This window comes from Haemaphysalis longicornis, unplaced genomic scaffold (genome assembly GCF_048455015.1).
Source record: "Haemaphysalis longicornis isolate Haplotype H1 unplaced genomic scaffold, Haemaphysalis longicornis Haplotype H1 scaffold_12, whole genome shotgun sequence".
Classification (NCBI taxonomy): Eukaryota; Metazoa; Arthropoda; class Arachnida; order Ixodida; family Ixodidae; genus Haemaphysalis; species Haemaphysalis longicornis.
Window position 1 is genome coordinate 28,692,064 of NW_027526225.1, and position 14,122 is coordinate 28,706,185.

Genomic DNA, 14,122 nt, shown 5'->3' on the forward strand with positions numbered 1-14,122 from the left:
AAAAGCGGAGTTGTTTAACTCGGCCGTAGACTGTTAAACGCGAACCGAAAACCTCCAATTGGAAAAAACAAAGAACGCTTCCCGTAGTGGGAATCGAACCTGCGTCCCTCGCGTTATGAAGCATTTGTCTATCCGATTAAGCGATCACCGCATTTTTTTTAATGCAGGAATGGCTCAAGACTGCATAAAATTGCCCCTCTCAACCGAAATCTCAGCCAGCTAACGCATCTCATGCGTCGAATAGAAGGTTTGGCTTGCTAGAGTCGGATACCTTGCGCATCATACAAACACTGCTCATCAGCAGGGTCGCATACGGCATGCCCTATCTTACCCTTAAAACAACGGAGAAGGCCAGATCGAATACTATAATTCGACAAGCTTGCAAGATCGCCTTAGGACTAGCATCAAAGAGATCAACGAAATGGTTGCTCCAACTGGGAATACATAATAGTTGGGAGGAGATGGAGGAAGCACACCGAACCTCTCAGCTTGAACGACTGAAGCTGACTCACACGGGAGGGACGACTTTAAAAAGACAGCTAGGATATGCTACGCCACTCATGCAAGACCACAAGATATGTGTTCCTTTAGAGATTCGACAGCACATCCGAGTTCTACCTATACCAAGAAACATGCACCTTGTTCATAACAAGGCACGCCGCATCCCTATAGAGCTAAGGCCGTGAATGCGATGTATGGAAATAACCCAACAACAAGATCCAGCGGCGCAGCCGTATATGCAAATCAACCAGCTCAAGTCGTCTGCGTTGTTAACGCTGCCGGTCAGGAAATGACAGCTGTGACTGTGCGTACAACTTCAATCAAAGCTGCAGAGGAAGTTGCGATTGCTTTGGCTGCCACGACCAGCAATGACTTCATCGCAATACTAACTGACTCGCAAGCGGCATGTGAAGTTATCAGCGGGGGCGCATCTATGTATACACCAGCACTGACCATTTTGAAAGCCATTGCAGAGCTACCTGAGATGGAAATGTCTGTGTTCCTGGACACGAATCCATTGACGGTAATGAGGCGGCTCACACAGCTTCCCGCGCGTATATACACCGCGCCATTACCCGAGACGGAATGTTAGCCGCTGACATCAAAACGGACCCACTTCTCCGGTATTCAGACGTCCTGGAACATCATAGGCTTGGCAAAAAGAAGTTTCCATTACCTCATCCTCGGTTAACCAGACAAGAAGCCTCCACTCTTCGGCGACTGCAGAAAAATTCCTATCCCCACAGCACCCGCCTCCATTCAGTATCCCTCCCTTCGCAATTTCTGTCTCACGCCGACGCCCTGCACTATCAGGTATGGGAGTGCCAACAAACTCCAAACCTACCCCCAATCCCCTTCCCATCTTTTGAGCAGTGGGTGGCTCGTCTGGCCGATCCGGACCTTGGACACCGGCAAGAACTGATAAAAAGGGCCCTGGACGCAAGTCGCAGACTGGGTATCCCGGAATAAGGATGCCCTCAACCGGGCGAGTGCCCTGCCATAAGCACTTACGCACAATAAATGTTTACTCTCTCTCTCTCTCTCTCTCTCTCTCTCTCTCTCTCTCTCTCTCTCTCTCTCTAATGCATAACAAAATTGGCGCACTCACGATCACATATAACATCCAAGAGGCAATACAAAAGCTAAGAGGCATTGATGGAGAGGCATATAAGTCACCCTATAGTTTGCGTCCTTCAAAAGTCAGACGTATCAGACGCATGTCAGAGGCACGTGTCTCACATGCGTCAGACACATGCATGTGTCTGATACATGCCACTACATGCATCAGACACACGCATTCAAAAGATTCAACCAGTCCGGTGGATCATTCTGCGCCGCATAAACATTCCTCACCAACGACGCCAGTTCACAAAAAAATGGACTTAGTTTGCCTGGGAGGTTGCGCATGCGGTCAGTCATGCGGCACTGCCACAAGCTGTAAAACCCAGCGCTATAAAAACGTCATAAGGTATCCAATTAGAGTCAAGAAAAGGATGGAACCGAATGGTGTGCGAAGTAATTTCAATGTCCTTTTTGAGAGTACGCTGCAAAACCTACCAGAAGAACACTGCGGCCCGGCACAACACAAAACAACGATCAATTCCGGGCGCACAGCATTACTTCCTGTGAGTTATTGGTAGCGTTGGCTTTGAACAGCCAGGTCTTCGACGAAAAGAGAGCGGCCGCCAGCTCTGCCGTTTCTCCAGCGTAGAACCACTAATGCAAGCTGCGCCCATTTTTCTTGTCACTACTGTTTGATCAGATGCAGTTTCGGTTTCTGGATTTGGCTCATTTCGAAAAAAAAACTCAAATATGTTATCTGCCGCTTTCGTAATTACCTCCTCTCTAAGGGACACGTGAGTGACGATGATAGTGGCTCGGACACGATAAAGTACCGGCATCTCGGTATTAACAGCCGAACCTATAAAGAAAAAAGAAACTGCACGTAAGCTTTGGAAGCAGAGGAAACGAGTGCAATCATCCGAACTTGAACCGTTAATCTGCAGCTGAGCGCAATAGGCGGGCAGAAAGTCAAAGCCCTATTTTAAAGAGAAAGATGGTTAAAACGCGAAGCTTGCTCCATACAAACTGAGCCAAAGCCAAAGCCTAAAATCCCGTCTCTCAGACTCCAACATCCAAACTGCTTACACTTCACCGCCGACGCCCAAGCAACGAACCCAGAGGAAAAGGTGAGCAACCCGAATGCGATAATGGAACGCATATTGTTATCAGCGATTCTATTAAAATGCGAACATCACAGATATATTGGCGGACTGCCGGCACAAACGGCACATTTTCCACATTCCACACCACCAACTCACTAGGGATGAAGCAAAAACGTTCAGACGACTTCAAACTGGCACGTATTCACACCGTACCCTTCTTCATGACATTTATCCAACAAACTATCAAGCCACCTGCAACTACTGCCCAGCGCCCGGTGTATACATCAGGTGTGGGAGTGCCAAAAGACACCGAACCTGCAACCAATCCCCAACCCCTCCATACAACAGTGGACGGCGCGGTTGACCAGCAAGGACCGTACACGTTCCAGCTTGACCTGGTGCACAGGGCCCGCGCAGCCAGCCGCAGCCAGGGGATCCTGGAATAGGGATCCCCTCCACCGGGCGGGTGCCCTAACAACTGCACCTGTTGTGGTGAATAAAGATTTCATTCATTCATTCATTCATTCATTCATTCATTCATTCATTCATTCATTCATTCATTCATTCATTCATTCATTCAATTCCAATGGTATACCGTATCCTGTTTTATGCGTGGAGACCTTCCGTTGTCAATGTGTGTGTTATGATTGGTGTGCCTTTGTGGAAGCCTTTTGTGTAAAGATGGCTTTCCTGCAGTGCGTTCTGGTGTAACTTCTGCATCGTTATTAGTGAGACATAGAAGGCTTCGATTTAAAAAGCGCTTCATTGGCAATTTTGTTTAACGGGGCAGATGAACAGCCCGCGACCTCCCACCCGTGTCCCAAACCAAGTCGAAATTTTCCGTGGCACCGAAACATTTCCTATACGTGCCACGTATTTGTTGCCCTTTATTTCCAAGTATTTTTGGGCCAAACTGCAGATATCACGAAATGTTGACTGAGAGTGGAACGAAAATTTCGCCGCCCAGGACCGTTTCACAAGATCCGCGCGATGCTGCCGCGCCCAAGTCCCACAATTAAATAATTTTTCGTTTAGCCGCGCCTACCACATGGCCGATGTTTTCCCCGAATGTGAAGTCTGATCCTAGAGGCATATCAACTTCGTCAAACAAATCTGTGATCACGTGACGGTAGAGACAAGCGCAGAGGTACAGTGTACTAGAAGATAGAGGTGTGTCGTGCGGGGAAAAACTCAATAGAGAGCGCGGGTTGAACGTCTCTTGTATGTTTTTTTTTTCTCTTACAAACCTTTATGAAAAGCAAGATTGGAAGCTGCTGTTGAAGAGCTGGTAAGTAGCAGCGCCTTTTTTTGCAAAGAACTCGATGTTTCATGGTAATCCGCGCAACTTTGCCTATCTCGAAAATCCGGTTATCTCGTAATATTCCCGGTTTTTACTACTCTGAGTTAACGAGGTATTACTGTAGTTACAAATACATATTGGCTTGCACACGATCGAGCCTTTTCTATCGAAAGTGCAAAACTGCCTAAAATTTTCTGGGGGAACTTCAGGTTCCAGGTAAGGGTGTGCCCACGACCTCTTTTGCATGTGCAAAAGTGGTGGATGGCCCCAAGATGAACTGTTATTATCCCTGCTGTACTGCCAAAGAATTCGCTTTCAGAGTTAAACACCTTTCGTACTGCCCTTTTGTGTGTCCGGTTTTTTTCGCGCACTTAGCATGTTGTGCGAAAAGTCAATCCAAAAACGTGTGCTACCAGGAGAAGTTAAAGGCACGAGTCGTGCAGCGAGTTTACATTGCCAGTGGGGCTGGACAAAAAAGCGAACGAAATGAGGGGGAAGGGGTCAACAGTTCTAGAAGGGCTTCGCGGAGCCATAAAGTGCCTCATTTGAGTCACAGTGTTCAAAGTCATGAGGTTAGTTTTCGAATCCGACAAATTTGCCCAACCAACGCTCGCTGCCTAACTTGTCTTTCTACGGAACGCTTGCAATAGGCCGTGCAACCCAACTATCCATTTCCCATAATCCCTCCTCTCCTGAGCTACGCACAGGATTCCGCATTGTAATTTTGGGTTGTTTACCCGGCCGAAGCTACACCCATCTTATGAAGCGCACCGTGGTAAGCGGCACCGAAATAATTTCGCCCGCATGGGGATTTTCAAGGTTCGACGAAACTCTCCACACACCGGTTTCTTCGCTTTTCGCCTCCATCAGCAAAGCAGCCGCCGCGGTCGGGAATCGAACCCGCGTCCTTGGGTTCAGCAGCACAACGCCTAAGGCCACCGAGCCCACGTGGCGCGTCGAGTCTCCGCCTTGAATAAGGATCATCAGTCAGTCTACGATTGACGGGCGCAGTTGACGCGGATGTACCTACGCACCACTGTTTTCCGGGAGGGACACTCAAAAGAGCCGATCCTCCGTGCTGTCATAGTTTTCCGCGGCACGCGACGATCGAGGCTGCGTGCCGCCACGTCGCGTGCCTCGGTCTTCGAACTAGGTCCAATCCCGAGCCAAAATAGGCAAGGCGAAGGTTAAACGCGGGGCGCGGTGGGCAAAAGATATAGGGGCCCCCGAAAATAACTCTGCCCACGCCAACAGTCCCGCGGCAAGCCTTTGCGTGCGCCACGGGTGGCATTAATGGAGCGCGGCCTCGGAGAATAGCAATGCAGGCGGTGTCGTTCAAGGCCGGCCTGCCTTTTAAGCCCGCTGCGACGACGACGACGAGAGCGGAGATAAATGGACTCCTAGAATGGCTGCGGGGAAGAACGGAACTACGCGAAGGGTGCTTTCACCTCCGCCACTCGGTTGTGTTGGGAGTGGCGTCGGGGCACGTGGAATACAAGGGAGAAAGAAACGAAAGAATCGTGTGATCAGGAAAAAAAAAAGATTGCGCAATACATACAACCTCCTGCAGTGAAACTCTGTCGACACAATCTGGAGAATCAACACCCCCTCCCCCTACCTCTGCACCCTGCACTCTCCAGCAACAAAAGAAACCAAATAAATAAATAAATAGGAAGCTGTCGCAGAAAAAGTCCGAGGTATCACAAGACCGTATATCGAAGCGTGGGCGTTAGTGCCACGTCGGATTTGGGCGTAATCCCGGCGAGGAAAAATCGGGCCACCCGGGAACGTGTCAGGGCGTTTGAGCTGCTCCCTTGTCGAAGCAGTGAGTGACGAAACGAAACGGGACGAAATTTTTTGGACGGAAATGAGGAGGGTGAGCTGCGCTATTCCACGTTTACTCTCCAACTTCGCTGTCCATTTAACCTAAAGTGAGCAACTATGGTCTACCTGCACCAAACAGTTTCATACTGGTATAATTCAAGGGAAATCTGGCGTCAGGTACTAGGCGAGCTGTGCTTTAGCGAGCGTTCGATCATGTACCGGGTAGGGACGTTCCACTTGTCCTTGGCATGGCTCAAACAGGCTCAAAAGTAGCCTGGGACTGCGAAAAAAACAATAATATTGCAAATGACTATTTGAAGCTGTTTAATTGTTTAGAAAATGAAGCTCCGAGAGAATTATTTGTCAGGAATTATTTGAAAGCTTCATACAAGAACGAGAAAAAAATGCTTTGTTGATTTTGACTTCAGGAGCAAAAATGAGCCTTGGGGCCAGCCAAGCCAAGTAGGCGAGCAACGTTGCTAGCATAGAGTTGTCGCTGGCTCCCGAGGCTGCGTTCTAATTCGCAGACAGCTTGGTAGACAGCATAGAGTTTCTTACAGTATACACTAGAGAGGAATCTGGCGCTAGCGTCTATGCGGCTCACATCAAGGTCGTCTGTGTCGTCATGGGCCCCCATTATACATCGCGCTCGCCTTGGCTTCATCATTGGCTTGGATTCAAACGTTTTAGTGACCGCAAATTTAAACAAAGTGCCACAAAAACGCGAAGAATAGTGTGCAATTATGTAAGTGGAAAATAAAAACAGGCTGTTTTAAAACTAAGGAAAAAAGAAGTAAAGCGTAGTTTTGCCGGAACGGTTGTGCCTGCTATTCCGCAGGCCAAGGTTGTAGTTACGAACAATGTTAATATTTGGGGGGTAACTCATTAGAGACTGTGATTTTATTAGTTTTACCATTATTTCAAATGATAAGTTGTTTGAAGCGTTTCAAAAGTTTTTTTAGCGTGCCTATGAAAACGTTGCCTTCGTGTTGAACCGGTGCACCGCGACGCCAGCTAGTTTGAAGTAAAATGAAAACGTGGCGTTAAACAGTCGTGGACGATGACAAGATAGGACGTATACAAGCGCCCGTATCTGCCGTATCTTGTCTTCGTCGAAGTACGTTTTGTTTCTTCTTTTCGTTGGCTACAAATTTCGCGGCGGCATATTACCTGCTCAGTCATACGTCCTTCGACTGTGGCATGAGGAACGTCAGGTGCGATCACGCATTGCCTGCTGTTTCACTGAACACGGCTACCATAGAAACGGGAGGATTTCGGCTTCCTTGTAGCTCGTAAACGTGTTAATGCATAGTGAAGAAAGCAAATCCCCAAAACCGCTTAAGAATCCAATTGTCATGCCAAGCACAAGCCAAAAAGGGTGTCTTCCCAAGAACCCCCATGACGACATAGCTTACGAAGCGCAGTTTCCTCTCTAGTATACTTACTAACAAACTCTATGGTAGACAGCTTAAGACGCAGTTTAATTAGACGTCTAAAGGAATTAGAATTGGAACGCCTCAGCGGCCACGAACGCAACACCAACGCAGACGACAACCTCATAACAGACTTGTTGAGAGACTCAAGCCGCAGGTTTCGTAAATATTATAACCTTTATTATAACAAATATTACTCGATTTAAATATTAAAATAAAGCATATTTACCACCAGCAAATTAAACTTAGATTCCAATAAAAGAACAAGCTAGTAACACCATTATTACACAAAAACGTGGAGGTGGCATCACTTATTAGTTTAAACAGGAAAATAGCCTGCATCGTTGATGACTTCGATGCCGTCTCCGCGAAGCAGTTTTCGTCGACGGCTTCGTTCGAATTGAAAAGGGGCTTAACATGGACGAATATCCGCGAAGGCGGCAAGGAAGCCGTCTAAAGGGGAAATTGGAACGCACCCTGAACTGGCGCCTATAACGGCACGTGATTGCAGTCGCGATTTCCCTTTCGCATACATTAGTGTAAAACTCTATGGCCTACACATCCTCCAAAGCAATGTTGACGTCGCAATAGTCGAAAGGTTACATGACGTGCACGGTTCCCTGTGAATGCTGGCATGCCGATCCTTTTTATTGTCTTCCTCTTTGTGTGAACGAGGAGCAGGGTGATCCACCTCCTCTTTCTTCTTTTGTGAACGGAGGGGGATGCTCGGCGTTCTGTTTTTCTTTTTGTACGGCTGTGGAGCGAAACAAAACATTCGTACAACTCCGTCCTGTTGTAGTGTGCACAAGCCCGCCACTTCCTGTAGGCACCCAGTGCTATCTCCGCCTTCGGTTCCGACGCTCCGAATATTGATGAGATCAGCTACTCAAAGAGGACTGCTGTTGGGCCTCAATATAGCCCCACGGGTAAAGCCACGGGTTGTAGCACGAATGGCCTGGCATCGATCCTCAGCAGTGCAAAGTGTTTTGCATAGTCAGCGTGCTTTTTACTGTAAAATGCTGTAAAAGCTACCTAATTCAAACTCGGTTAATTCGAACTTCCGGTCAATTTGAATCCACGCCCTGGTCCCGGCACAGCCCTCTATACTTCAATGGGGGGAAACCTCCCGATAATAGGAGCGCGTAGGTATCCAGAACGGTTAATTCAAACTGTGATTCCCTGGTTTCCATCGCTCCTCGCAGTAGAAGTCGACCCAGAGTGATTACAATGTATTGCAAATACAAACCAAAACAAATTGACTAGACATGCAAAACAACGAAACAGAAAAACAACAGCGTGGCGGCGGGCGCTACGCCCCTGCAACAGCTTATTTCGCGTCTACAGAGGGCGCCGTTCCGGCTCCGGCGCATGCCGTTATTATTTTGGAAACATTATTTACGAATGGAAACATTATTCACGAACTGGAAGTAGCGCCTAATTCGCGATAACGAGCCCAGTGGTGGCTTCTTTGTGTTGTGCCTGCGCAGTGTGGCGCGATTTCCATTCGTTATATAGCGCCCACCCGCTAATTCGAACTCCGCTTAATTCGAACATTTTTATGGTCCCGTTCCAGTTCGAATTAACGAGCTTTTTACTGTAACATGATGCTTTGGTTGTACCCAAACTTTTCGCAAATATAGGGAGTTTCTTATCTTTTAGGTCGGGCTAGTTGTGGCACGCTGTACACAAACACAAATTAACGTTCGTCATCGCACCGGAACTGCCTACACTGCACACCTCGGAATGGAATTCAGCGAAACATTTCTGCTTCGTATAGCCGATCCGTACAATTAGAGAGGAGAGGGTAAAAATCCTCAACAATATTCCTTCTTTTCTCAAGCGCCGTGCGAAGCCTGCTGCATCGCCAAAACATGCTGCCTTGAATGATTCACAGGCTGGGCAATCTTTTTATGCGCCATAAAGACAGGTGTGTCGGCAGGCGGACCTATTGAACAGCACGCGGTGTACGGCGGAACTGAATTCATAATCCTAATATTTAATAATTTCCCCATCGTTTCATGAAAACGGAAATAACTCTGACGCAGAAAAATCCTTCTTGAAGGTCGTGGGCGGAAACCGACTGCCTATACGCGAACATATTTTCCGGGAAAGGCTCCGACGTGAATTACGGGGACTTCCCAGGTTGCTATTCAATTATAGTTTCTTGGTGAGGCAGCACAAAGCAGTATATGCAGTTGGGGGCCTGTTGACCGAAGAGCATGCAAGCGCGCCTTCGAAAGGGGCGAGCGTGAGCGCGGTCCAGGACTGTATTCCGGGAGTGCGCAAAGCTTACCTGTGCGGATGAGCTTAAAGCTGATGGCGTTGTGGTTTCGGATGGGCTCGTCGTGCGCGTGGCGGACCAGCTTGCGGAAGCCGGTGTTGTCCATCGTCATACTCCTCGACGACGACGCCGGGGAAGACGCCGGAGACGACGAGGCCACCTCACTCCCTCCTACGCTCCCCTAGTCTCCACTCCCCACCCAGCGGTGCTGCTACACCTGCGAGTGAAAACAAACAAGTGAATGAATGAATGAATGAATGAATGAATGAATGAATGAATGAATGAATGAATAAGTTGTCAGGAGAAGTGATAGGAAAGTCCCCCAGCAGGCGTATGTTGTCACACACAGAGGTGGACACCAGAACGCCTGCTGTTGTGAGGGAACAGGATGACCGACAGATAGAGAGGAGAGAAATAGGGGAGAGAGGGCATATTTATAGCGTAACAATATCAAATACAAAAGGATCAGAAATACAACACTGGAAAATGCGGTGAAGCGTAAGAATTTGGTGACACAAAATACACCGGTTATTTTTAAGAAGGAAGCCCCTTAGGGGCTCGGGCTGTCGCCGTCTCATGTCGTCGTCGTAATCGTCGTTTCATGAATTCACAGTACTAAAACACCGACAGACGTCACCCACTACATCAGACGTCACCCACTACGTCCGGAGCTGCCGCGACTGCCATCGGCGGGGAAAGCCGCCGACGAGACCCGACGGACTACTCCAGCCCATGGCAGTACCATCGCGACCTTGAAAAAGATCGGAACCCGCCGCGGTGGCTCAGTGGCTAAGGCGTTGCGCTGCTGAGCACGAGGTCGCGGGTTCGATTCCCGGCCGCGGCGGCCGCTTTTCTGATGGAGGCGAAAAGCGAAAACGCCCGTGTGTACGAGCTTTCGGCGCACGATAAAGATCCCCAGGTGGTCAAAATTAATCCGGAGCCCTCCACTACGGCGCGCCTCATCGCCTGCGTTGCGTCGGCGCGTTAAACCCCACAATCAATCAATCAAATCAAAAAGATCGGAACGTACCTTCTAAGCCCGTTTCCTACGTCACGAGCCTATCACAAGCGTATTGTCGTTGCGGCAGACTACATGACGCGTACACATAGACCGCCGCTCTTCCGCCGCCCCCGGAGTCCTAACCACGGACCGCGGAACAGCCTTTACCGCAGAGCACATGCAAGAAGTCTTACGCGGCAGCAACATGGATCACAGAAGGACGACGGCGTACTACCCCCAAACTAACGGACTAACGGAACTCTTGAACAAGACGATCGCGGATATGCTGTTTAAATACGTGGATGTTGGACATAAGATGTGGAATGAAGTCCTTCCTTATGTCACGTTTGCGTACAACACAGCTATCCAGGAAACAAGACAGGTGACCCCGTTCGAGCTTGTCTACTGAAGACAGCCGACTACGATGCTCGGCGGAATGATGCCGTACTTAAAAAAAACGACGTCCTCAACGCCCAAGTCCAAGCATACCTGCAGCGTGCGGGGGAGGCCCGCAAGCTTGCTCGAGTACGTATAACAGACCAGCATCTTGTGAACCCCGGGTGCCACAGCCTCTGGCGCCGAGAATCCGGGCATACCCCAGGTGATCTAGTATAGATTTGAACCCAAATTCGACGACACGGACTTGGTGAGGAGCTCCTGCGACGGTATTTTGGTCCCTACAGAATTCAGCGACGTGTTGGCTACCTTGTTTACGAAGTTGCCCCCGAGAGGGACCCCGGCGCATAACGACGACGCACGCGGCCCAAGTCGACCACGTGGTTCGCCTCAAGCCTTACTATGCCCGATGACGAACTTTTTATTTGAAATACGGCTTTTTTAGCATCAGGTCGATGCACTTTTAGAGGGCGGGTAATGGCGCGAACGATACCTTGTGTTTTGCTTACTCATGTGTTTAGTTCTCAGCGCCTGGCCGTGCGGTTTTCTTATCTATGTTAGAGGCGAAGCGCGTTTCCATCTATTTCCTTTGTTGATGTACAAGCTATCTTATTTGATAGTGTTTCACCTCTCGTCACTTGACTGGAATGCCCTTTGTTCTCGATGTAATTAAACTGTTGCAGAATGTTGAGCGTGGAAATATAAATGCTCGAAGGGCAAAAGCCGCAGCATTTGATTCATCGCCACCCGCTTGTTACTTCACCGAGTTTGTATTTTTTTAGCGCTTACCGGTGGATGAGTTCGCTCCAGTAAAGTTTTGTTTCTTGAAGAAAACCTGCGTCATCCTTCGGTACGTGACAATATCAAACTGAACCCCATATCAAGGGACTTTGTGAATATCATAATGACCAGAGCAATGAGAACCTAACATAGGGCGGAGTACGATGCGATAACTTACATCAGGCGCACACAGAAAACACTGGGTTCTTGATGCACCAACTGTCGCCGAGCAACTTGACACAGAAAATATTCTTGCAGTGGTGTTCCCGGATAGGTATAAGACAACAGAGTTGTTCGCTGAAAATGTCGTTGAGAGGCGATAGTCTTCCGCAGCCTTTCCCGTGCAAATGCCTGTCTCCTATGCCCCGCCCACCTCCCACGTTCTCCCCCTCCTTTTTTCGTTGCTCCAACAATAAACACGGAGAAGGTTTGCCCACGGCAATGCAATTTTAACACGAAGGTGTTCTATTCTCGGATACACAAAAATTTCGTCACGGAAGTCACGCCGTTACAACGAAGCAAGCGACCTGTAAAGGGTGCACACCTGCACACAGGGCCTTCTTGCGGGGAAGCAACCATTAGTACTAAAGAGTACGTTACACTTAGGGTTCTTTGTTTTTGGGTTCTATATTTTCACACGAACGTGTTTTATGGCGGGATGCACCAAGATTTTACTGACGTCACATCCGTCACGCAAGTGACGCCAGTGCACCTTTGCCGAAGCGACCCGCCAGCAGGAGGTCGCTCGCCAAGCACACCCACGTGACAGCCGCCGACCCGCGAATCATGCTCAACAGCATACTTCGCTGCACGTTTCACTTTCGTGTTTTACCGATTCCTATGAGCAAAGGATCAACCAGAGTTTTTTTTTTCTCGTTGCACTACTCGCGCGCCGTCTACTGCAACCTGTAGTTACGGTTGGGCCTGAAATGGCGCCACGAAGTCTAGGCTCAGGCGCGAGCTCTTCCTCTATTTTGGGTCGAAATATTGCTTTCAACGTGTATTTTTATTTGCTACCGCAAGTATCAAGCACACAGATATTTTCAGATAAAACAAAAGTGCTAAGTACTTATTATCTATTGATGTGTTGTGTGAAATATGGTTAATATCTTCTACTCGCTTAACAATGTATACAAGTATGAACAGCGCCAGCAGATACAGTAGTTTGGAAATGGCTTGCGCATACAGACGTGTCGTTCAAGAATTCTTTGACGTTTTGGCCGCCCGACTGAATCGAAGGGCAGATAACAAAAAAAAAAAAAGGTTCGTGACACAGCTGAGCTTAACAACACGCTCAAGCGTATCCGGATAGTTAGATATGATAAAGAACTAACGCCTTTAATGAGCGAATATCTTGTCATCATTAGGGAGCGGTACAAACGCCAACTAAATGAAACAATGCAACCATCCGCTTCCGACAATATTCATGGTCCTTGCAACGGTAGTTTAGAAATTGAAAGATTTTTGGCGACGCGTGAAACTCCAAACATTATAGACTGTGTGCGCTGTCCGGATAACACCATCTCCACAGACCCATCAGCTATAAAATCAGGGTTTCTTTCTTTTCTGAGGTCTTTGCAGGAGATTCGCTCGAGGTAGATGAAAGGCACATAGTAGCACAACTATGTTCTGCTTCAAATTCCCTACATCCGGTTCCACAAAGCATACACTCCCAAATACTGAAGAACGTAACCTGTTCCGAGCTCTACGACATTCTAAGAGAAATGAAAACCGGATCGGCGCCTGGTCCGGATGGTTTGCCAACAGAATTCTACAAGCGTTGCTGGCCAGAATTATGCTCTTCCTTAGTGCAACATATAAATTCAATCCTAGCAGATCAGCGGTTTCCAAACTCGTTTAAGAGAGGCCGTCTGATCTTACTTTTGAAAGAAGGAAAAGACCCCTCTCTACCGAGTTCTTACAGACCAATAACCGTTTTGAATTCGGACTACAAGATTTTAACTTCCCTTTTGGTGTCCAGAATTAAAGCTCTTTGGCCGGACCTCCTCTCACTCCAACAGGTTGGCTCGGTCCCATACAGAATTATTTTTTCAGCACTTAGCCTAACCCGAGACATACTAGCCTATATGCGCCAAACTGGTATTGCTGGCCGGTGTGTCTCTGTAGACCAACAACAGGCATTTGATAGGGTCAATCATTCATACCTGCTTGCCATATATCAGGCATATGGGTTTCCCCCGAATTTTTTCAGCTTCTCCGAGAATTGTATGATAATCTATCCAGTGACCTGGTCATTAATGGTGTGGTCCAGGGTGAAATTGCAATTCATAGAGGTTTCAGACAAGGATGCCCCTTGTCGCCGCTTGTTTTTTTCTTATGTCTAGACCCCTTAATCAGAAAACTCGTTGATAATCACAAAATTAGGGGTCTCCCCCTGCCCGGACAAGGCTCGGTTAAAGTGTGTGCGTACGCAGATGACGT

At 48.2% G+C, this 14,122-nt stretch overlaps 1 protein-coding gene across 1 annotated transcript in view; it reads right to left on the reverse strand.

The window, feature by feature from the left end:
- Window positions 1–14,122, reverse strand: part of LOC144162534 (uncharacterized) — a 584,817-nt gene that overhangs the window by 435,458 nt on the left and 135,237 nt on the right. Inside the window, exon 2 of the mRNA XM_077693110.1 lies at window positions 9,517–9,721. Coding sequence (XP_077549236.1) covers window positions 9,517–9,616 — 100 coding nt within the window. The 5' untranslated portion in view covers window positions 9,617–9,721. The remainder of the gene's footprint in view (window positions 1–9,516; window positions 9,722–14,122) is intronic.